The 25823-nt window shown below is 40.8% G+C and overlaps 1 protein-coding gene across 1 annotated transcript in view; it reads right to left on the reverse strand.

Annotated features, from left to right (window-relative positions):
* Positions 1–1962: 1962 nt before the first annotated feature.
* LOC145419088 (uncharacterized) overlaps positions 1963–25823 on the reverse strand; it is a 29129-nt gene continuing 5268 nt past the window's right edge. The window contains exons 3-5 of the mRNA XM_080287332.1: positions 16507–16637; positions 6510–6612; positions 1963–2607 (exon numbers count right to left, since the gene is read on the reverse strand). Of these exons, the coding sequence (XP_080143458.1) occupies positions 2479–2607; positions 6510–6612; positions 16507–16637 (363 nt within the window). The 3' untranslated portion in view covers positions 1963–2478. The remainder of the gene's footprint in view (positions 2608–6509; positions 6613–16506; positions 16638–25823) is intronic.

A 25823-nucleotide genomic window follows, 5' to 3' on the forward strand; every position in this document is an offset into this window, starting at 1 on the left:
AATCTGAGCGAAAGGTATTGAGAATTAAAGGCTTCACCAAACCCTGTTTCAGAGGTCTGCCACCAGGTGGTCTAGCGTCGCCCAGCCTTGATTAAATATTTTTGCGGGGTTTTAAAGGCCTGCGAAACTGTACCTAATACTAAGATTATAATAATATTGCTATTTATAAGAGTCGTTTTTCCTATTCAGTCCAGCGCATATGTATATACCTGTAAAGAAAAAATAACCAGGCTCTCAGAGAATCTTAGCTTGGAGACTAAAATAGTGTGCTGTCTATTTACATATACAGGGTATCTGAATAAATCGTGTGCAGTTAGTAAAAGGAGATTACCTTCAGGACTTCTGATGTGTGTATTTTAGCACGCTTAAAAGAAGGAAGCTGTTCCACTGAAAATAATGTACTGAACGATTGCTTAGTGGCTGAATCAGCCATATTAATCCAAACAAATGGCAGTGCGGTACAACACTATAACCATAGCAGAGTACGAAGAGTTAAGTGTAAACTTACTAAACTGTGCAATGGAGCCAGGAAAACATTTAAAAGCATTATTTATGTTAGACTTTAGTTACTAAGATGATCAAGACGTCCAACAGGTCCATACTGTCATGAAAAGTCATACGTCAGGCAGGGCGGCATATCAAAAGGTGCAGCTAAATATGCGGCTACCATCTATTTTCTTTTGTGGATATTAACAAATGACAAGTATTTTAATCACTGTTATCTTGTTTTATGGATTGTTCTAGTAAAACTGCCTAGATTATGTCTCTATGTTATGCTTACAGAGATGAGTAAACTGACATAAGCTGAGTTTACAAAATGACACTAATAATACATTATATATAATCAAAAGGTTCCCATATTGTAATTTCTTTGTAACATATCATGCCATCAGAGTAATATGATGAGTAAAATATATTTTGAGGTTTTTTACTTTCTGTCAAAATTAAAAAGAAATTAAGCACTGGCTAGTTTTTCAAGGCCTACCCCACATCAGAGCTGGGCAACGGAAGTGAACCTAGTGGCAGAGTTCTGAAACAGGATCTGGGGAAGTGTCTAATTGGGTCATCACTTCTTTGGGCATTTGTACAACACACTAGATAAAAAAGTTATGTTAACTTAAATACTGTACTGCTACTTCACTGATTGAAGTTCTCAGAACAACAGAGATAAAATCATGACTGATATGGATAAAGAAGTTTAAGTTCCCTGAATAATACACAGCATGTGCTTTGCTTAAAGTTGCTATACTGTATTCATTACAAAAATGAAGTTTTCAGCTTCAATCCGCCAAAGAAAACCTCCATTATGGACAGGCAAAGCTGAGACATTTACAGGAATCCCTCACTATATGATGCCTCATTTTCTGACAATAAGACTTTACCTCTTTTCAATATCCATTACAGTTCTCCAGCTTATTCAGTATGCTTGGGGGAGAGGGGGGGGGACATGGGCAGTGTTTCCTGCCCGAAGGTGGTGCATCACAATCATCAGCTATCACTCCAACATGGTGGACAACTGCTAGGAAATCGGTAAGGTTTCAAAGTTTCTATGATTGTACATTGCATGATTTTGTTGTAGGTACTGCACTGATTACTTTAGTGTTTACTGACTACCTATATATTAAGACTAAATGTGTACTTCAGGGAGGGGTTGGGTAAAGTCAAATAACACTGAGATTTGATGGCCCCTTGACATAGCCCCTAAGAATCCATGTTATTATGCACTCACTAAGAGATAATTCACCATCTGTTTAAGAATTTACTTGACACAACACTGTCAGATGGTGGGGGATTCCTTTACTGTAGGTGAACATGTCATCAAAATTGCTGTACTCTGTATATGAAGACAGAAGACTTGAAAATACCGAGATTCAGCTATAATCACTAATCTATACTACAGGTGGAACACACAGTGGATGATAAATTGACAGATACCGATAATACTTTATGAAGGCAGTCATTTACTGCATCAAAAACAGCAATTATGTCTAAGTACTTGTTTAACCTATGTCAACTTACAATAACAGTATGGATAAATTGTATAAAATATAATACAACTGAAGAAACAAAGGACAGAGAAGCATAAGTTATTTCAAGTAAACAGACTCAATGAATGCCAATTATACCTCATCTTAACAAAATACCATTGCAAAAAATATTAACATATGTAAGCTAGCTTAGAATGGGAGGAAAGAATGTAAGTACTCTGTTGGGCTACACCAAAGTTAAGATCTAAAACATTTATGCTGAAAAAGAAAGCCGCATGAATAAACACAGCACATTTATCATCCAAGAATATTTCAACAGGACTCAGAAAAACGTGAGGAAAAACTACAAATAAAGTATTGTAGGGAGCACTGTATGAAAAATTAACACAGATCGTAACATAAAGAGAAACTCATGCACTTTAACCATATGTCAAGCAATTTAATTTGCCTTGTACTGCAACTCCCTGAGAATAAAGTACAGTACAGTACTTTATAATTTAACTCTCTTGGCGCCTTTGTTGTAGTGATCCTGCGTGAGGATATAACCCCAGTGCTGCAGTGTCTGACGTACCACAGGTGAGACACCGGGGTTATCATATGTACATCCAGAACGCACGATCTGCAAATTGAGTTCACATCAAGTGAAAAGTACTGTAATCAAAATTGTTTTGAAAACCTATGTAATACCTAGCATGCTACTTCTTTCTCTTTTCATCCATTTTCAATTTCCACATCTCGCCATGCTGCACCTTTCTTACTGGTTGCTACCTTCACAACACCATGCAGTGATTTAGCATTTCTACTCTGATTTTATTACAGTACTTACCATTTCAAGATACCACCATATATAATTATATGCTTTGGACCACATTTTATATTCACTCACATATTCACTCTTTATCAACCTAGTCATACCAATACCCATTTTTTTCAGTGTGACCATACTGCACCACTCTACGAACCTTTGAGCAACAAACTTCCTTGCACCATAAACAAACAAGTATATGAACAACTATGTAAGAGATGATTATGGAATGGAAACTGATACCACTGTGAAAATACTATATAATATGTGCTCTTATTGATGGTTCAGCCATACAGCATGAAAGCCAGGTGAGAAAACGAATAACATGGTATATAATGGGGGAGGCGGTGGCTCAATCGGTAGAGAGGTGGCCTGCAGTCCTACCGGACCCAGGTTCAAATCCAAGTTGGGGCAGGGAACAGTTTAAGGATTTGAATTTCATTAAAATCAGACTTTACTGATCTACAAGTAGACCCACTGACTTGTTGTAAAAATACCCCCGCTAATACCAATACACCAGTCCTGTATGAGACAGCCCTAGCATGTATTCAATATGGACAGGAGTGTTAGCACCAGTGTGGTGACATGTGGAGGTCTGTGGTACGTAAGAGGACTACTGGGCCTTGGGAGCAGGCTGTGAAGCCTATGCCCAGAGTTGGACACATTAAAAAAAAATATGTAAATTAAAAAAAAATGCCACTCTGGGAAAGACAACTGGTCACTCTTGCCTTAAATGTAATAGGTAAAATAGCCTAGCCCCCAGCCCCTACATTCCTAATGGAAACAAAAACAGACATGAATGATGGATGGAGAAAAAAAAGCAACGTGACAGAGATGAGAAGACCAAGAACCAAGATTAAAAGCAATGTACTGGAGTAAATGAAGGAAAATAATGTGTCATGGGAGGAGAGGTCATTCTAAGTAACAATACCAAGTTGGAAAGTCTATTTATCAGTACCACCCTTCATAGGATTCTGTTTCAGGTAGTGGATATATAGATTTTATAAGAATCATACATTTCCTCACACCAGTTATCTTTCTGCCTTCTGCAACTGATACTGTTAAGTTGTGGGACACCTCAGTACAGTAATAAAATTATACATTCTTCTACAATTCAAACATACTAATGGTATCTAGACTTAAATAATGATGCACTTTAATACAATTAAACAACAGGGGTGCCCGAAAAAATGCCAGTACATAGGCATGTTATTAATATTTATAAAGCTTATATAATATGAAAGATTAAATATAACTATTCAAAATATTTTAAAATACCACTCTATCACACTCCTCCGGGTGACAGATGGATTGCTACCATGGACCCTGGGAGGTACTACCATGAGAGTGAAATGTGGCTACAAGCTTGGCAACACAACATAACCATCACCCTTATGCAGGAAACATTCTGCCACAAGTAAAGTTACTTAGTGATCTTTATCCTTCTTTTGAGAGACTGTACATATTCAAAGTCCAAGCTAAGAGTCTCACATTGTTACAAATCTTATTACATATCTCCAACTTCTTTCTCTCCCAACAGCATCCATCAATTGTTGGGAAGTAATTTGATGGTTTGGGCCCGATTTACATCCCAGACCACAGAAACATCAGTTGTATCATGATCAGCCCAAATACAGCAATTCCCTAACCCTTTTACATCAGGTGGCACATCAATGTGCCACCAAGGAAATGTTTGTAGCCATCAGGTGGTACATATGCGTTTTCTGGACTTTTTATATTTGCGTGCCAGTACTGGGGGTCCAATAGTGGTTCAGTATCAGGAGGTGGCAAGACTGAAGAGTTGCCATCACAGGAGGGCTATTTTATTTTTGTCACATAAGAGAAGTATGTCGAGGCATGCGGTATGATATGTTTTGGATCTGATGGAAGCGATGCCTGATGACTAAGATTATGTTCTCAGAAAAAAAAAAAAAAAAAACAGCTTTGAGTTTATCATTATGCTGAATGGCATACATATGGCAGTGGAGGAGCACCACAGGTTTTGACAGCTCACCAAACAGGTAATTGTTCTTTTTTTTTTACATCATATTAGACATCATTTTACTCATTATGGTCTATTTTTTGGTGCAGAATATTTTATCAAACAATTATTTTCATATATCTCAAAACCCCCGTGTGTGGGACATCCAGCCAAAAAAATACACCCGAAGCAATAGGGTTAAGAGGAAACAAGAAGTTTTTTTATGTACGTATGTACATGTACCACAAAGCATGTTACCCAGGGAAAAAATGTAATTATACGGCTCTCTTAAACTGCACAACTTCACAACAGCTGTGATATATCAACAAAATTTGCAAAACAACACTTTCCTGACAGATTATAATATGCTATGTAACACAACTGATGGTGCTCTACATTCATTCATTCATCATCTGATCCTGTGTTGCCTTCTGGGGAACATAAGAGCCCAGGTCTAAGAAAGTTGATCCTGGCATTTAAGATGAGAGTGACCAGCCTCACTCATCCCTGCATTACATGAACAATAAACTCCCACCACCCCTTGGATATAAGCCTGGAACAGCTTAATCAGACAGGAGCACCTTAATTACCAACTAAACCATGAGCCACCCTAATTTGGTTATGCGGTTACCACCCAGCATAGTAAATGGTTTTCTGGTGCACAGGAAACCATTTGGCATGTCACTCAGTGTAGAGTCACCAGAGGACAGAAGGAAGAGGAAAGACTGAAGGAAAGAAAGACAGAATAGGAAGGTAGGAAAGAAGGAAGGAAGGGAGGACAGGACAGTCACCCAAGAGCAAAACTACATCGAGTGCATGGATGGCAAGCGCTCCTACCTACCACTAAAATTTGCAAATTATGACTCTGAGTTAATTCTTGCAAACTCAGACATATAGATTTGGTTTTCACAGAGGGTGTGTGTGGCACCTTTCCCCAAGTGCCAATTTCTCTGAAAATATCTCACCATCCAAACTATTTGTACTGGCATAAACTGAATATAAGCAGTTTCCTTACTGAAGTTTCACATGTATTTCATAATAAGCAAATAAAAATCTTGAAGTTGAAACTCCTGCCTGGGGCAAACAAGGCTGATCACTCTTGTCTTAAACATCAGGACTGAGCAGCCTAGCCCCAGACCCCTATGCTCCTTGTGGGGCAAAATGGATCCAATAAAAAGAAACTCTTAACACATTTCAACATTCCCATATAAAATAGCGAAAACATAAAATACAGTAATTACCCCACTTTCCAGCTTAAATTTTTGAAGGTCACCTTATTGATAATAAACAAGAAAATCAGCTTTGCACCTGCTTTATGGCGGTATTTTCAGAATTTTTATACAATCTACAGCTTTCAAGCAAATCGCGAGAAACTAGGAACACTGAGGCTGCAAAGCTGTGCATTCATGGAAAACAATGGCTATGGAGTTGCCAACTAATATACCTCTTCTAACAAACACTGCCACCAACTATGATCCCATTCCACCAAAAACTATTTTTGGCAAATATTTCTCACTTACTGGACACAACTTGTCACGATTTAACTTCGTAAAAAGAAGATTTCAGTGTCAGTGGTATTCTAGCACCTGAGAGGATAAGTGGAGTAACCTACCACATAAAATGATCATTCTACATAATAAAGAAGCCACTGCATTATCTTTTATACTACCATCTGCAATACTTGGCAGACAGAGCAATTATTTTTGTTTACATGACATTGTCACAGTCCACTAACCTTACTGATGAGATTCTGACGCCATCTACCTTTGTCACCAGCACATCGTTGCCACCGCCCTATCTGGCGATCATCATCTTCAGTTCGTCGTCCACGGTAGAATCTACAACAGTACCACAATCAGTACAGTACTTCACTCTTTAAACTGAAATTCTCCAATGATCCATTCAGCCAGAATATGTCATTCATTTTACTGTAGCTATTACTAAACTATAATACTGTACTCAGTTTATGAAGACTTCTTATTGTAAAAAGTTAAAGATTGTACAATACCTCACCCCAGGCTCAACAAACTTCTCCTAAGCGAAAAAAAGAGGTCTGGGGGTAGAAAGAATAAAATAAAAAGTACTGAATATTCTTAGGTTGGAAGGTTTAATGTCACTTGTGTAATGATAACCAAAAGACAAGAATACACAGTAACTGTATAATACAATACTGATTTTAACATAATTTAATTTTCATTTCAATACTGCTTGATACTAACAAGATCAGTTTCACATCAAATTACTCCATAATAATAAAGAATATACAACAGATGAGAACTTCCTAATTTACTGTACAGCTCTTTCAGAAATACCTCCCAAAGCTCTATGACATCCAAACTGTTTCCTACAATGACTATGTTGGTTTGACAAATTATGTATGAATAAGCATATGACAGGTGTTTGGCAGTCCAATTGTAATTCAATAATTGACAGACCGACTATCTGGTTAAGAAATGAGAAGTATCCTTTATCCATCTATCCATCATCCAATCCTACGATGCCCCATGAAGAGCGTAGGAGCCTGGGGCTAGGCAGTTGGTCCTGATATTTAAGATGAGAGTGACCAGCCCCACTCATCCCTGAGTGGCATTACATGAGCAATAAACCCCAATCATCCCTTGGATATAAACCTTCACCGGCACAATCCAACTGGAGTGCAATAATTACCCACTAAACCACCAGGTGCCAAAATTTGGTTATATGGTTACCACCCAGCACAGTAAATGATTTCCCGGTGCACGGGAAACCATTTGGCTTGTCACTCAGTGTAGAGTCACCCACAGGCAGAAGGAAGAGGAATGAATGAAGAAAAGAAAGACAGAGGAGGAAGTGTAAAGCCATCCGTAGGTAGAAGGATGAGGAAAGACTGAAGGAGAGAAGGATGGAGGAGAGGAAACGGCAGACACCCGAGAGCAGCATTACATCGAGTGAGTGGATGGTGAGCATCCCCACCTACCACAAATTATCCTTTAATATATATATATATATATATATATATATACACTATATATACATACAGTAAAACCTCGATTTAATGGCATTCATTCTAACAGCAACCCCAAACTAACGGCACAAATCTCCCAAGGAATATTTATGCAAAAAAAAAATTTTAAATTCCCCCCAAATGGGTAAAAATTAGAAAGAAATTTGAATGTGGTGGGCGCCGCATGCATCTCGATCGTCTGTTTGCAGTTTCTTGCTAACTGGGTGTGTTTATGTTCACCCAGTCTTCCTCCGCCTAGCCTGACCCCAAAGTGAAAAAAATTAGCATGTAAGATTAGATTGAAGAACTAGTGTTATAGACTTCATAACTTAGTGAACTTAATTACGTAGTGCCATCTATTCTACTCCAACCTGCCAACTAACGTACTTGGATTACTGTACTTACCTGGATTACTGTACTGTACAGTAATCCCGTAATTCACGCGAACTTTTTTTCACATGATTTTGGTTATCCACGAATTTTTTTGTACAATAATTAAAACAAAATTACAGTATTCAAATAAATAATTTTAATATATGAGAGAAATAAATAAAATATAAAAATGCCTACCCGCTGCCCGGGCGTATACATGTGTGTGTGTGTGTGTGCGCGCGTGCGGGAGGTCGGTCTACCACGCACCACACAGTCAGTTTGAATCTGACAGTCGAACCGTACATGACGGGCGAATCGTTATTTGTGGCTTATTTTTCTACCTTCCAGTGATTGCTACCCTTGTCTGCCAACATGGGGCCTGAGCGTAGTGCTAGTGATGCACGTGGTAACACACCAAAGCGGGCTCGTAAAGTGATGTAGCTGAGAGAAAGTTAAAGTGTTGGACAAACTTAGGGATGGAATGTCAGTGACAATTCGCCATCAGGACGATTCCCTGTCATTTATTTACATATCAGTTTATTTAGCAAGTACAGTACACTAGATTTTTACTTATATGAGTTACAAAATCCCCCTAAAAATTACTTATTAATGTATTAATTAATCAATAATAAGTATATTTATAGAATGACAGGGAATCATCCAGGGGGCGAATTGTCTTGACGGGGAATCGTCCATGTTTTGACAGTGAATTGACGGTGCTTGTCAGCTTTCAGTAAGTGTTAAAATTCTTACATTTCTGTTGTTTTTCATACTTTATGCTAGTTTATTAGGTGTATGTAGTGCATAAACAGTATTATTCAAATGTAATACACTTACTACACAAGCATAATTACACGCACACATGGGCAGAAAGTATATGCGAATTTACCACAGACGCGAAGGGTCTGGGAATGTAATCTTCGCGTGAATTAAGGGATTGCTGTACTTACCTGGATTACTGTACAGTACTTTACTACAACACCACATCTACCAGCTTTCTTTTGTTCTAAATATAAAATTTTTTTATTGATTTTGTATGTCTGCACATGTTTAAATGCTTAAAAATGTGTTAAAATGTGTTAGCGTGAGTTCCGGGGGTATCGATAGGTGTAAGCTTCAATCGAACGGAATTTCGTTTTTTTCGGCATGCTCAGGGCCCCCTAGGATGCTGTTAAATCGAGGTTTTACTGTATATATATGTGTGTGTATATATATATATATATATATATATATATATATATATATATATATATATATATACATATCCCTACGTGTCAAGTGGGGTTGCTGGAGGATTAGTGCCCCTCCCTGTAAAACAATTAACTCTAAGCCCTTGGCCACCCCATTTGGGATACATGGCGTCTGGCAATGAATGAATGAACATATATATATATATACATATATATATATTCGTTATTGTTTTCGTTTTTAAAGGCTCCAACATGCTTGCATGTGTCGGCCTTGGTCACCTAATGGCGGCTCTCCACGCTGCACGATCCATTGCAGCCTCCCTGTTCAGTCCCTTAACCCTAAGGTCACACTTAATGACCTCGTCCCATGTCTTTCTTGGTCTACCCCTCATAACCCCACCCCCAATATTAACACTTCTCACCTTCCTCACCCCCATCCTCTCCACATGTCCAAACCACCTCAATCTACCTCTCCTCATCACAACACCAATACACTCCAGTCCCATCCTACCTCCCAACTCTTCCATTGTAAACCCAGCCCCTCCAGGCCTTGGACCCAGGGACGCACTGCACATCCACCTAATCATTGTCATTTCTGTACATCTGAGCCGGCGAATGTCTTCCTCCTTCACTGCCCAGGTCTCACTGCCATACAGCATTACACTCCTAACATATGCTGCATACAAAGACCCCTTAGCACGTAGGGAGAGCCCTCTCAATGTCAGGAGAGGCAAGAGCTCCCTGAACTTCTTCCAACCACTTCTCACCCTAGCCACAGAGCTAGCTCCAGCCCCACCTCCAGCACACAACATGTCTCCCAAATAACAAAACTCTTCCACACACTCAAGAGATTCACCAGCAAGTTCAATCCTTTCACATCTGACGATCTCCACCTGCTCACCCCGGCACGCCGTACACATAAAATCAGCATTATCTCGCAGTCTACCTCTGATACCACTACATCTCTTATGCACCCATTTATCACACACACCGCACAAGATGGAATTACTTCCCACGCCCTTGTGGCAAACTGCACATGGCCACTCTCCCTCGTCTTTGACAGTACCGCCACCAACCCTAGATATCATCACTTTTGTTTTATCTGCATTTACCCTTAAACCCTTTTGCCCCATACCATCTCTCCACTTCCTAAACCTTTCCTCCGCCTCCCTTTCATTCTCTGCAATCAACACCAAATCATCAGCATACAACAACTCCCACGGGAGTCCATTTCTAAAGTCAAGTGAAAGGGCTTCAAGTACCATGATAAACAACATGGGACTCAAGACTGACCCCTGATACACACCAACATTCACGGAAAACTCATCACTCAAATCTCCATTCACTCTCACCTGGGTGTGACCACCCACATACATGGCCATAACCACCCTAACCAGCCACTCCTCCAAGCCAAGCTTTCTCATTGCCCACTTCACCACTTCTCTAGGGACTCTGTCAAAGGCCTTTTCCAAATCAACAAAAACAAAATAAAGATCCCTTCTCTTACCAATATATTTTTCCTGAAGCTGTCGAACAATGAATATGGCATCAGTGGTCCCCTACCTGGCATAAACCCAAACTGCATCTCATCAATATTCACTCTTTCTCTAATCATACCTTCTAAAACTCTCTCCATTACCTTCATTATCTGATCTAAAAGCTTTATACCTCTATAATTTCCTCTTTCCAGGGCATCACCCTTCCCTTTATACACATTTACAATTACACTCTTCAGCCAATCATCTGGGACAACACACTCATAAATAATCCTATTTATCAGGTCAGTGACTAAACTCACCCCTATATCGCATGAGGCCTTCAACATTTCGGCAGTCAACCCAGACATACCTGCTGCCTTCCCCACCCTCATCCTGCCTATTGCCTCACTCACAGTAGCAGTATCAATCAAAGGCCAAGGGCCAGACACTGGATCTGCTGGCTCCAAACCTTCCCTGTCCCAGTCAAACTCCTCATTCAACAACCGGTTATAATGCTCTCTCCATGCATCTTTAATATCCTCACTGTTCACCACTACCCTTCCTTCATCATTCTTCACACACTGCTCACCTATGATATCCCGATTATCGCTCTTCACCTGACCTGCCACCCTAAATATATTTTTCCTTTCCCCATGATTTAGGTTATCAAGTAATTGTCTCTGTGACTCAGACTTTGCCCTGTATACCTCTCTCCTAGCCCTACGCTTGGCAGCCAAATATTCCTCTTTGCTACCACCCTTCTTCCATTCCCGGAAAAGCCTTCTTTTTCTCCTTAATTGCAGCTTCTACACCCTCATCCCACCACCAAGTTACTTTATGTCTTGGTGGTCCTCTTGTCCAGCCGCATGTTACATCAGTAACTCTTAAGAAATTGTTCTTGAGGGCTCTGTACTGTTCATTAACACCTCTGTCTACAGCTGACTGTTCAGCCACCACTCTCCTCAACTCGCTATAGAAGGCATCCCTTACTACTTGGTTTTTCAGCTTCCATATTTTCCTCCTAGGTACGTAAGTCCTCTTTTTCATCACTTGTTCTTTAAGCACCATATCACAAATCAATAGTTTGTGCTGCTGCACACACTCCTCACTTCCTATAACTTTCACATCTCTCACTAACCTCCTATCGGCCCTCCTAACCAGAAAATAATCTATCTGACTGCTATTTCCCCCAGACTCATACGTAATTAACCTACTGTCTCTTTTCCTAAAATATGTGTTGCACACAATCATGTCCGTTGCCTCCCCAAACTTGAGTATCCTTTCCCCTTCTGCATTCCTTAGACCATATGCACATCCCCCATGCACTCCTTCATAACCTTGTGCTGCTTCACCTACATGACCATTTAAGTCCCCTCCCAAAATCACTATCTCATCATCCCGCATACCACCCACTACACGTATTAAATCATCCCAAAATCTATCTTTCTCTGATTCATCCAATCCAGCCTGTGGAGCATATGCCGATATAATCACAGCTATCTTTCTTCCCAACAGAATTTTCACTACCAATATCCTATCGCTTACTCTCAAAACATTCATAACATATTCCACCCATTTCTCCGCAACCATCACACCAACACCTCCATATCCGTCTGTCCCCCCCTGCCAAAACAACTTATAGCAACAGTCCTTCCCAACAATCTTTCTGGCTGATCCACCCCTGTACCGGACTTCCTGCAAACACGCCACATCCACCCACCTCCTACTGAATGCCTCAACGACTTCCCCTGCTCTTCCCCTCAAACTTCCCACATTCCATGAACCCACCCTCATCCCCATGGGTGATTTACTGTCCTCAGGTTTGCTTTGAAACCTTTTTTGTTTTGTCATCTTCAGTATTAATAAATGGGGACAGACACAGCACAGGTCCCACTCACTGCACAATCCCAGGTCCAGGCAATGGATCTGGGACCCCTAGCCCACCAGCTTACCAGTGGCTGTGGTAGTGGCCTCGGGGCACCCTGCCAGGACAGCTGCAGGGACACCCTCCAAGCGCGTCTTGGCACTGCAACTATCCTGCCATTATACACCCACTGATAGGGCAGCCTCCTGGGGCGCTACTCCTAGGTTCGGGCCCCTCTCTATTGGGCGGAAGCGGCAGCCTGGGAACCGCAATGCCCTGTACCCTCTAGCACAGTAATCCCTCCACTATCCGATGTAATAGAGCCAAAGGCATGTCCGGAAAGTGGCCCCGTCCGGAAAGTGGGCCTCTGACTGCTGGACTGGTACTTATGACCCTAACCCAGCCTAACTTTGAAAGCCACCTAACTAACTCCCTACCAGACATGCATAGCACTTATTTAAACCTATTAAAGACCCTATTCACACCAATAATGGACATAAAGCATGAAATAAATGAAAAGAAACCAGAGAATGAGGAATTAGAAGTATGGAAAATACTTTGGCCTAGCAGTGTACAGGGTACTGTACTTACAGCACATCTGTGGCCGCCTCCTCGAACTCTCAAGGGCTCTGTTAGTTGTGAAAATGCTCTTGAAGTACATACAGTAATCCAGTGTTGTGCTACACTTAAGTCTTTGCACTGTGAGTTAAAAGTGTTTAACACAGCACATTCTTCTTAACTGAACCATGCCAGTTTTAACCGCCAGTTTCAACCGCCACTCTGCACTCCACATTTAATCATTGGCACTCTAAATTCTAATTTCTCAACACTGCACAATACTGTAAATTCCCATGTGGTATAGTAGCGAGGTATTGCAGTTTATTCACTGTTTATTCGTAAAAAAACGAGCACATGCAGCATCCATTACGATGGACGTCTTCCCTGAACGAAGGTTAGGCAGTAACTGGGGACAGGGTTGCCAGATCTGAACTTGGCCATATTACCAAACTCCTCAACTTTCACTACCAAATTTAACTTTTCATTTCCAAATTCTTAAAGGAAGCATTTATTCTTCACTAATTATATGTACAACAGAAATAATCACTCTCCTTATGATCAGCAGCATGTTTATTTTTGTGCTATGTATGCTAGCAGATTAATCAAAGAAAGCAGACAGTCCACCATCTTTATTCTCTGTATCTTTATACATGTGAAAAATCTGTTTGGTAATGGATCATGCTGATTCACTAAAAAATGAACGTTTCAGTACCAAATTGGCCCACATTTGGTAATGAACCAATTGGCAACCCTGACTGGGGAGGGGGGAAGAGGGAGGAAGGAAGGGGTGAAGGGGCCATGGTGCAAACAGCTGTTTGGCGTCGCACGGCAATTTCAAATTACGGGTGGGAAAAAATTTGGATTTGGGGGGGGATTTTTTTCTTTTTTTGGCCATTTTTAGGGTTCTGAAGGTCCAGGCCCACAATGTCCGGTAAGTGAGGAGTCCGGAAAGTACATGGATTACTGCATATATATATATATTTATATATATATATATACAGTATATATCCCATTGGAGCCCGGTGTCCGGAATATCGGAAAGAACTGGGATTTTTCAAGTCTTTATAAAGTAGGGAACCCCCGGGTAGGGACCTATGAGCTTCGCAACTATGAACCGATAGGCGGAGGGCGGTACGTTTAGGACCCAGCCAGCGCCATGCCTCGCCCAGCACCCCGGGGATCCAATGGGTTAAATATATAGATAGATAGATATAGATATACAGTATATAGATATAGTACAGTAAACCCTCATTATACGATGCCTCTTTGTACGATATTTCGCTTATACAATGTCAAAATTTTAGTACCCTATGCCCACTATACAATGGGAATGATTTGCAACGACGATGGATCATCCGCGGCTCAGTGAACAGCGAATGTGCAAACGCAACAAAAACGTCCTCACACTGTCGGCATTAGACCACACACACTTGTCCACCGGTCCAGCCTCATTAGCTAGCCCTGCCCAGCCACCCAGCCCTGCCCAGCCAGGCAGTTCTGACATTGATGAGTGAGGGCTGTGAGTCCCAGTGGCTGTGAGGCCGAGTCGGGACAATTCGCCGTCAGGACGATTCCCCATCATTTATATACGTATCAGTTTATTTAGCAAGTACACTAGTTTTTTAATTATGTAAGTTATAAACGTGATGGTGGTTTATTGTTTATATAGTAAATGTAAAATATGGCATCAAATCATGGGCATTAAATGAAAAATAATAATATATTGAAACGTGAATCAGCTGATTTATGATCGATCCTTCATCTTAGCATAAGGCTACATACGAGACACTGGCATTTATATAAATGCCTAATTACCTTACGTGAACGATCGACATACTTTGGAATTATACAAATAATCTTCATGTTACGTCTATATAAATATTTCGGGATATTTCGCCATCAAGTCAATTCGCCATCACAACAATAACAAGACAATTCGCCATCGGGACTTTTCATCGTCAGGATGATTCCCCGTCGTTTATTTTCATATCAGTTAATTAAGATGTACACTAGTTTTTTAGTACTGTACCTGTACCTCTTCAAAGTCGTTTTAAAATATACCCAGGATGTTGTAGTACCAATGGAAATTAATGAAAACAGCTGTAGGTGATGCTAAAACATAATTCAAAGTCAACTACAGCAAGGTAGAAACAAATTAAATATTGTCTAAAAGTGCAACTTACAAATGATATCCAAAGCCAATGCTATTGAATGAAAACAGACTTTGACAGATCCGCTCGAGAATTAGTTATTAAAGTATCAGTTAATCAGTAATAAGTATATTTATAGAATGACGGGGAATTGTCCTGACGGGGAACGTCCATATTATGACGACGAATTGTCGACTTCATGGCGAATTGTCTAGGAACCACATAAACAACTGTTGCTTGCTTCAGTAATGGTAAGATCTACTGTATACTGTAGTTTTCATGCTTTTTTCTCTTTATACATTATTAATGTGTTACTTTAAATGTTTAAACATAAGGATATTTCATGTATGTGAGTGCTAAGGTGTGTGTATGTGAGAGTTTAGGCACGTCTGGGAACGTATCCCCATTGACTCCATGTTATAATGGGATTGCTATACGATGGATTGCTTTACGATGGGGTTTTCAGGAACGGAACCCCATCGTATAATGAGGGTTTACTGTATATATATATACTGCATATATAAGTATATATAAATATATATATATATATATATATATATATATATATACAGTATAATCTCTCCTCCCTCTCTCTCTCTCTATAATGTGTGTGTGTGTGTGTGTGTGTGTGTGTGTACCAATGGTTATGCCTGTGAAGTAGTCAGGATTCCAAAGCTTTGAGTGGCATGCAAGTGCATGCTTGGCCCATTTCACTCGTCATGCTGGGGACTAATTTTCCTTCTATCAATTTGTCTCTTTCCTTGCTTTCGGGACCCTACCTCATCCCATCCTTAGGTGGGAAAATGAAGCAGAGATGAAGAAATGATGATTACAATGGACATTATGTGGAGTGGTGACTTAATGAAAGAAATATTGCCACTTACATGGAAGGAAAATTTTTTCTTGTCATCATCACCTCCCTTCACTCCATCCCCAAAGGGGATAAAAAGTGATGACAGTGATGATGATGGTGATGATGGTGGTGGTGATGACTAAAGACAGATAATTCATGATGTGAACAAGTTCAACAAGGAGGACAAGTACAGGGACAATGACAATCATGATGACTATGGTGGTGGTGATGATTTTGAACGATGCTGATGATCATCATATGCTACTAATAATCTTACTACCCACCTACAGTACCACATGAACCATCCATAGGGGTCCTGTTTGTGTATCCAGCCACTCTGTTCCCACATCTCTAAGGAGCCTCCACACTTCACACCATATTTATTCACTTTCTCATCATACACTTTTGAGGACACCTGTTGGAAAAAATAATTACCAAGTAAAATGTATGTACACATAATGGTACTGTATATTTCTATGGGCATCTTGTGAAGCTGCCTGATTTATGAACAGGGCTATCTAACTACACACTTCACAAAATGGAAAAATTAGCTCTTACTGTATGTCTTCTGAGTGTAACAGAAAAAGTATATAGTAGGAAAATTATTGACAGAGTTAGGGAAATAACAGAGGATTTAGTTGAAGAACAGGGAGGTTTTTGGAAGGGAGGAGGTTGTGTGGATCAGATATTCATCTTTAAGTCTTTAGTGGAAAAGCTTCTAGAGAAGGGAAAGAAGTTGGATGCAGCCTTCATGGATTTGCAGAAAGCAAAGACATAATGAATAGACAAGGAATGTCGAAAATATGAAGAACATACGGAGTAAACGGGAAGATGTTGAATGCCATGAAAAGTATGTATGAGGGTGCTACGGCTGAAGTGAGTGTGGATAGTGAACCGAGTGAATTTTTCTATCTGAATGCTGGACTCAAACAGGGATGTGTCATGTCTTCATGGTTGTTCACTCTGTATATGGATGGAATTATAAGAGGTACAAGGTAGAGCAGTGGATGTTGGAGCAGCCCTAATGAGAGAGGGCAGCATTTGGAAACTTCCTGTACTGTTGTTTGCAGATGATACTGCATTGTTAAGTGAAGATGACGGGGAACTGCAAGGCTTGGTGAATGAATCTGGGAGTATGTTAAGAGACAGAATCTGAAGGTGAATGTAGGGAAGGGTAAAGTTATGGTCGTCGAGAGAAATAAGGTCTTTGAAGGTACGGTGAGGTTGGATGATAGGGAAATGGAAAATGTGAGTGCCTTTGAGTACTTGGGTAGTGTGATGAGTAAGGATGGAAGTTTGGGAGGAAGATGTGCTTGAAAGGATACAGCAAGGAAGAAAGGTTGCTAGTTCTTTCAAAGCAGTGATAAGAGACTGGGCAGTGAGCATGGAAGTAAAAAAGTCACTGCATGATAGTATTGTGATACCAACTCTAATGCATGGAAGTGAAGCTTGGACCCTGTTGGAAGAACATAAGTCAAGAGAGAGAGAGCAGTGGAAATGAGTTATCTGAGAGAAGCATGTGGAGTTACATGGAGAGACTGAATGAAAAATAAGGATGTAAAGGAGTGTTGTGGTGTGGATGTGGATGCGATAGAAAACGTTAGGAGAAATACACTGAGGTGGTTTGGTCATGTGGAGAGGATGGAGAGAGAGACTAACAAGAAGTGAATGTGAATGAGATGGAGGGGAGAAGTGAGAAAAGGAGGCCGAGGATGAGATGGAGACATGAAGTGGAGAGGTATATGAAAGAGGGGGATGTGAGCTGGGGGGAGGGCAGTGAAATGGCAGAGGACTGGGCGACATGAAAGTGATTTATTTGTGGCCACCTCTCACAGAATTACGACATCTGGCAGTAAACAGATAGATAGACAGCTCTCTTACAGTTGGGGACTTTCTCGCAACTGGCCTTGACACTGTCTTCAGCTGCATTTAATGTTAGAGAACTCCGCTCTGGCAGAAGGGTCGGAGGTTCGAGTCCACCCAAGGGTCGTTGGTAGACATCAGGATGGGCATCCGGTCATAAAGTGCTACACGCTCAACACCTAAGTCCTCTACCCATGGGCGATGCCTTAGCCCTCATTAAAAAAAATGGGACATAGCAGGGAGGGAGGGACTATGCAATGATCACTTGTACTAAATTCTTCTCCTACTATAATGTTACTCAATAAATTTTCTGGTGTGGCTAAGACAAGATCCAGGATGTTAGTTCCATATGTCGGATTATTTACAAACTGATACAATGAACTTTCCTCCAAGTTTGCATAAGGGTCTAACTCTGTGTGTGTGAGGATGAGGCTTCTTCCCACTTCAGAACAGGTAAATTAAAATCACCAAATATTACAGTGCCTTGCATACAAGAGATTTCAGCAATCTGATTGTGGATTTCGTTGTCAATTATGAGTGGCTGACCGGGTGTATGGTAAATTAACCAGTGTGTGATTTTATGACAATATTCATTTCTAAGCTGAATATAAACAGTGCCAATGTTTTCAATACATGGCTTGGTAATTACGACTGGATGAAATCCCAATTTAATATATAAGAACACACCGTCCTCTGCTCTATTCATTCTTTCACTACTGAAAAAGTGATGGCCTGGTAAATTAAACTTTGCTAGAAATCTCTTCGCTCACTATTTAACCTGATTCTGTTATACCAATTACAGTAATACCTTGATATACGATACCCCTAAATGTGATACCCCGGCTTAATGATGGGGGTTGAAATTGCACCATACCCCGCCTTACGATGTCCAAGCCCCAGTTTAACGATGGGTGTTGATTTTTCTTACCGATTTTGATTATATTTTAGACTAAAATTGTGTGTTTATGTTGATTTATAAACGTTTTTAGACTTTGATTAATGTGTTTTAGCCACAGGTGGGGTGAACATTGTCATTTTGGGGTACAGCGTACTAAGCTTGACTTTTTCCAGACTTATATTTGATGATATTCAGATTTGATTTGTTGGTTTTAGTGAGTTATTTACAGGTGTTAGACTTACGCTAGCTTCCCTGACAGCTGTTAGGCCATATAGACTGCCTTTAAATCTGTTTTGGGGCTCATCTGAGTGGGTTTTGGACTTGGTTTGGGACGAAACCCAAGGCTGGTAAATGGTCCACATTGAAATACAGTAATCCCTTCACTATCCAATGTAATAGAGCCAAAAGCATGTCCGGAAAGTGGGCCTCTGACTGCTGGACTGGTACTGATGACCCTAACCCAGCCTAACTTTGAAAGCCACCTAAATAACTCCCTACCAGACATCCATAGCACTTATTAAAGACCATATTCACACCAACAATGGACATAAAGCATAAAATAAATGAAAAGAAACCAGAGAATGAGGAATTAGAAGTATGGAAAATACTTAGGCCTAGCAGTGTACAGGGTACTGTACTTACAGCACATCTGTGGCCGCCTCCTCGAACTCGCTAAGGCTCTGGTAGTTGTGAAAATGCTCTTGATGCACGTACAGTAATCCAGTGTTGTGCTACACTTAAGTCTTTGCACTGAGAGTTATAATTGTTTAACACTGCACATTCTTCTTAATTGAAGCAAGCCAGTTTCAACCGCCAGTTTCAACTGCCACTTTGCACTCCACACTTAATCCTTGGCACTCTAAATTCTAATTTCTTAACAATGCACAACATTGTATATTCCCATGTGGTCTAGTGGCTAGGTATCGCAGTTTATTCTCTGTTTATTCATAAAAAACGAGTACGTGCAGCATCCATTACAATGGACGTCTTCCCTTAACAAAGGTTAGGCAGTAACTGGGGACAGGGTTGCCAGATCTGAACTCGGCCATATTACCAAACTCCTCAACTTTCATTACCAAATTTAACTTTTCATTACCAAATTTTTAAAGGAAGCATTTATTCTTCACTAATTATTTGTACAATGGAAATAATCACTCTCCTCATAATCGGCAGCATGTTTATTTTTGCACTACATATGCTAGCAGATTAGTCAAAGAAAGCAGACAGTCCACCATCTCTATTCTCTATATCTTTATACATGTGAAAAATCTGTTTCGTAATGGATTATGCTGATTCACTAAAAAATGAAATTTTCAGTACAAAATTGGCCCACATTTGGTAATGAAAAATACCAAATGGCAACCGTGACTGGGGAGGGGGGAAGGGGGAGGAAGGAAGGGGTTAAGGGGCCATGGTGTAAACAGCTGTTTGGCGCGGTGTGGCACTACACGGCCATTTCAAATTACGGGTGGGAAAAAAATGGGATTTTGGGGGGATTTTCTTCTTTTTTGGCCATTTTTGGGCTCCGGAGGTCCAGGCCCACAATGTCCGGTAAATGGGGAGTCCGGAAAGTGGGCATCCAGAAAGTACAGGAATTACTGTACAGTAATCCCTGTACTTTCCGGACACCCCACTTACCGGACATTGTGGGCCTGGACCTTCGGAAGCCAAAAACGGCCAGAAAAAGAAAAAAAATCCTCCCAAAATCCTACTTTTATCCCACCCGTAATTTGAAATTGTCGCGTGGCACCGAACAGCTGTTTACACCACGGCCCCTTCACCCCTTCCTTCCTCCCCCCTCCCCTGTCAGGGTAGTCATTTGGCATTTTTCATTACGTAATGTGAGCCAATTTCGTAATGAAAAATTCGTTTGGTATTGAATCAGAATAATGCATTACCAAATGGATTTTTCACATGTATGAGGATACACAGGATGGAGATGGTGGACTGTTTACTCTCTCTGATTATCTGCTAGCCTACATAGCGTGAAAATAATCAACATACTGTTAATTATAAGGAGAGTGATTACATGTATTTCCACTTGTTGATGAGGTGTATGCAGAGATGCTTAAGTGTAGTGGAGAAAGTGGAATGAAGTGCTTGTTGGAGATATGTAAGAAGGCATGGATAAGTGAAACTGTGCCTGCAGAGTGGAAAAGGCTGTGACTGTACCCCTGTACAAAAATTAAGGTGAGCGAAGTGAGTGCAAGAATTATCGTGGCATAAGTTTATTGAGTGTGGTAGGGAAGGTATATGGATGAATTATTATAGAGAAAGTAAGAGAGATATCAGAAGTCCTACTGAATGATGAACAGGGTGGCTTTAGGAGTGGCAGAGGATGTGTAGATCAAGTATTTGTAGTGAGACAGATAGCAGAAAAGGCTTGTGAGAAGGACCATAAGGTGTTTATGGCATTCATGGATCTGGAAAACGCATACAACAAAGTGGACAGAGAAGAATTGTGGAAAGTTTTGTGCATGTGTGGTGTACATGTCAAGCTGCTAGGTGCTGTCAAGAGTTTTTATGATGGTAGCGAAGCATGTGTAAGAGTTAATGGGCATCTAAGTGAATGGTTCATGATCGGTGTGGGTGTGCGACAACGCTGTGTGATGTCCCAATGGTTGTTCAATGTATATATGGACAGGGTGATGGGAGAAGTGAAACCACGAGTAATGGAGAAAGGGATGGCATTGGTAATGAATGGTGATGGATGGAATATCTCAAATTTGTTGTATGCTGATGAGGCAGTACTGCTTGCAAGTACTGGACAGGAACTTGGTAGACTAGTGCAGAGTTTTGCTGATGTCTGTGAGTGTCGTGCCTTGAGAGTAAATGTAGAGAAGAGTAAAGTGATGGTTACTGAGAAAGAAGGGGACTCCCAATGTGATGTCACAGTGAATGGAGAGAGACTGGAAAAGGTGAGAGAGTTCAAATACTTGGATACAGTGATAGAAGAGAGAGGAAAATGTGCAAAAGAAGTTGAAAGTAGAGTGACACAAGGAAGAAAAGTAGCTGGTGCAATGAAGGCCTATATAAGAGACAGAGGCTTGAGTGTTGCAGCTGAACGACGCTTACATGAGGGAGTGTTAGTGCCAACTCTAACATATGGGTGTGAGACTATAGTGTGGCATGAAAATAAAAGTCAAGAGTAGGAGCAGTGGAGATGGGACTGTTGAGGAATGTATGTGGAGTACAGAGGGTGGATAGGATACGAAATAGAGTGATCGTGAAAGGTGTGGAGTAAGGAAGTCGGTGGACACCAGAATCGAAAAGAGTGTCCTGAGATGGTATGGTCAAGTGGAAAGAATGGATAACAATAGAGTGGTGAAAAAGGTATACCTGAGCAAATTTGAAGGAGGGAGGAGGTGAGGTAGGCCAAGGAGAAGGTGGAGAGATATGGTGGATGAGTGTTTGAAGAAGAGAGGTTTGGAAGTCGGTGAGGCTAGGGAAATGATGAGATCGAGCTGGCTGGATGAATGTTGTGAGGAGAAATGCATGATCAGGGATTTTGGCATCCCTTGTGAGCATGGCAGCATCCGGAATGACTCAATCGGATACGTTTGTGTGAAGCTGCAGAATGTGGTGAATGTTTTTTGGCATATCCAGTAGAGCCAGGATTCTGGGGGCTTAAATGATGAGTGAATGGAAGTGTGGCCTATTTGGATTGGGCAAGTTTGTGTTGTCTGGACATTGCTACTCCTCATCCTGCCCTTGGGTGGGAAAGGAGGTCCAGATGATGATGATGATGATGATGATGATATATAATTAGTGAAGAACAAATGCTAGCTTTATGAATTTGGTAATGAAAAGTTAAATTTGGTAATGAAAATTGAGGAGTTAGGTAATGTGGCCAAGTTGCGATCTGACAACTCTGTTTCCCCCTCACCAACAGTTACTACCTAACTTCGATCGCGAGGATATGCTTATCGTAATGGATGCCACACAAGCTCGTTTTTTGTGAATAAACTGCAATACCTCGCCGCTAGACCACATGGGAATTTACAGCGTTGTGCAGTGTTAAGAAATTAGAATTTAGAGTGCAAAGGATTAACTGTGGAATGCAAACTGGCGTTTGAAACTGGCGTGGTTCAATTAACAGAAAGTGCAGTGTTAAACAATTTTAACTCACAGTGCAAAGAATTACTGTAAGTGCAGCACAACACTGGATTACTGTACGTGCTTCAAGAGCATTTTCACTACTGCCAAAGCCTTAGAGAAGGAGGCCACAGACGTGCTGTAAGTATCCTGGCTGAGGTAGAGTCACTTCTAATGCCTTATTCTTTGGTTTCTTTTCATGTATTTCATGCTTTATGTCCATTATTGGTGTGAATAGGATCTTAAATACTGTACATTTATATAGGTGCTACGCATGTCCGGTAGGGAGTTATTTAGGTGGCTTCCAAAGTTAGGCTGGGTTAGGGTCCTTAAGTATAAGTCCAGGAGGCTGGGGCCCACTATCCGGATGGGACCACTTTCCGGACATGCCTTTGGCTCTATTACGTCGGATAGTAGAGGGATTACGGTACATGTTAAAAGTACCCCGATATACAATACCCTGCCTAACGACGGGGTTTTACCTAACCAATTAGATCGTTAAACCGAGGTATGCCTGTATATCATGTTCTTCATTAAAGACAAATGCCTCTAAATCATGCAGGCTGTGCGCATTTACAAGAAAAGCTTTAATGTTTTTACTTTTCTGATGTGGGGAGCTACCATTGCCTACACATTTACCATAGTGTATGATATCTATGCTTGCTTCCCATGATGTGTGTTTTTTCATCAGAAAAAACGTACCACATCACTGAGCAAACAACCAAGACGGGGAGAACCAACGGCATTCAAGTGTAGTGCATCATTTATAAATAGCATTCGCTGCTCATAAAAGTTGTTCCATGTGTTGATGAACTCCACGCCTTCCTGCAAGGAAGCTTTACTGAAGAAGACATTCCTTGCATCAATCCTTGGGGATATGCCCAAATTTAAAATGTTGTAAGTTTTCTCCTTGTTGCATTGGACCATCTTTCTGTATTTCTCCATCAACTCCTCTGATCGGGTTCACACAGCATAATTAGTACTGTACCCGTATGAATAATAGCAAGGCTATCATATTCTGCATTCTCAACAATGTCATCCATAGCCTGTTATGTCGTCTACTCCTGCACCTGGAATACATAAGAGGAAAAGAAGGAGGAGGAGGAGGAGGAGGAGGAGGAGGAGGAGGAGGCAATGACAATGATGAAGACAAAGAAGACGATGAACAGACGAAGAAAAAAATGAAGTCAAAGACAAAGAAAAGGAAGATAAAGACATAGGAAAATAAGAAGACAAAGATGAAGAAAAAGAAGGAAGATGAAGAAAAAAAGACAAAGATGAAGACAAAGAAGAAGCCAAGGATGAAGAAAAATAAGAAGACATGGATGAAGAAAAATAAGAAGGAAAAGATAAGAAAGAAGAAATGAGAAGAGAGACAGATGAAAACAAGATGAGGAGGAATAATAAAGGGAAAAAGATGAAACAAAAACTATGATGATGGATGAATGATGATTAACGACGACAGCAATGACGATGACAATGTTGATGATGATGATGATGACGAGGAGGAGGAGGAAATACTTTAGGTATCTGGGGTTAGACACAGCAGCAGACAGAAAAAATCATGAATATAGGAGAAGGGGCAGGGTAATTACAGCACTGATAACGGTGTAGATAGAAATATCAATGACTGTTCACACAAATATGGGAATACCACCATATGAAGGTACAGTGGTGCTGACAGTGATGTACAGATGCAGGACGTGTGTTCTGAATGCTAGAGAAACAGAAAAGGAAGTGCTGGAAATAAAACTGCCTTTAGTCAATACGTGAGGTGAGATGGTTTGATGTGATGCTAAATGACAGAGGTGTGAAAGTAGACATCCTGGTGGTATACAGGAAACTGTAGACTAGTGTGTGTCTGTGTGTTAAAGTTATGGCCATATGGAAAGAGCTGATGATGAGAGTTTGATAAAGTGTACAGATCAGAACAGAGGGAGTGAAAGTAAGGGGAAGTTAACAAAAAAGTGGTAGGTGGGGGTGCTCACCATCCACTCACTCGATGTAGTGCTGCTGTCGGGTGCCTGCCCTTTCCTCTCCTCCATCCTTCTTTCCTTCCATCCTCTTGTGTCTTTCTTTCCCTTACTCTTTCCTTGTCCTTCTGCCTACGTGTGACTTTACACTCCCTCTTCTGTCTTTCTTTCCTCTTCCTTCTGCCTGTGGGTGACTCTACATTGAGTGACAAGCCAAATGGTTTCCTGTACACCAGGAAATGATTTAATATGCTGGGTGGTGACCATATAACCAAATATTGGCGCCTGGTGGTTTAGTGGGTAATTATTGTGCTCCAATTGGATAAAGCAGGTGAAGGTTTATATCCAAGGGATGGTTGGAGTTTACTGCTCATGTAATGCCACTCAGGGATGAGTGAGGCTGGTCACTCTCATCTTAAATGCCGGGACCAACTGCCTAGCCCCAGACTCCTACGCTCCTCATGGGGCAATGCAGGATTGGATGAGGGATGGATGGATGGAAGTATACTGTGAAAGAGATACTGAATCACAGAGGTCTGAGGTTCCAAGAAAGCAAAGCATGCATGGAATACAGCCAACTGAAATGAACAGATTTATGACACAATGGCACAACAGATAAGATGCAGAGAGACTTGAATAATTGTAAATTAGCAAGGTCTAGTTGTGATTAATTTAAAGATGCTTTTGGTGTAAACCATTCCATACATCTGCTGTGAGACTGAAAACAAGGAACAGCAAGCATTTATTTTAAAATGTTTAACATATCAATACC

Source organism: Coenobita brevimanus, chromosome 14 (genome assembly GCF_032717465.1).
Source record: "Coenobita brevimanus isolate Jiangsu-jjx chromosome 14, ASM3271746v2, whole genome shotgun sequence".
In the NCBI taxonomy this organism is placed as follows: domain Eukaryota; kingdom Metazoa; phylum Arthropoda; class Malacostraca; order Decapoda; family Coenobitidae; genus Coenobita; species Coenobita brevimanus.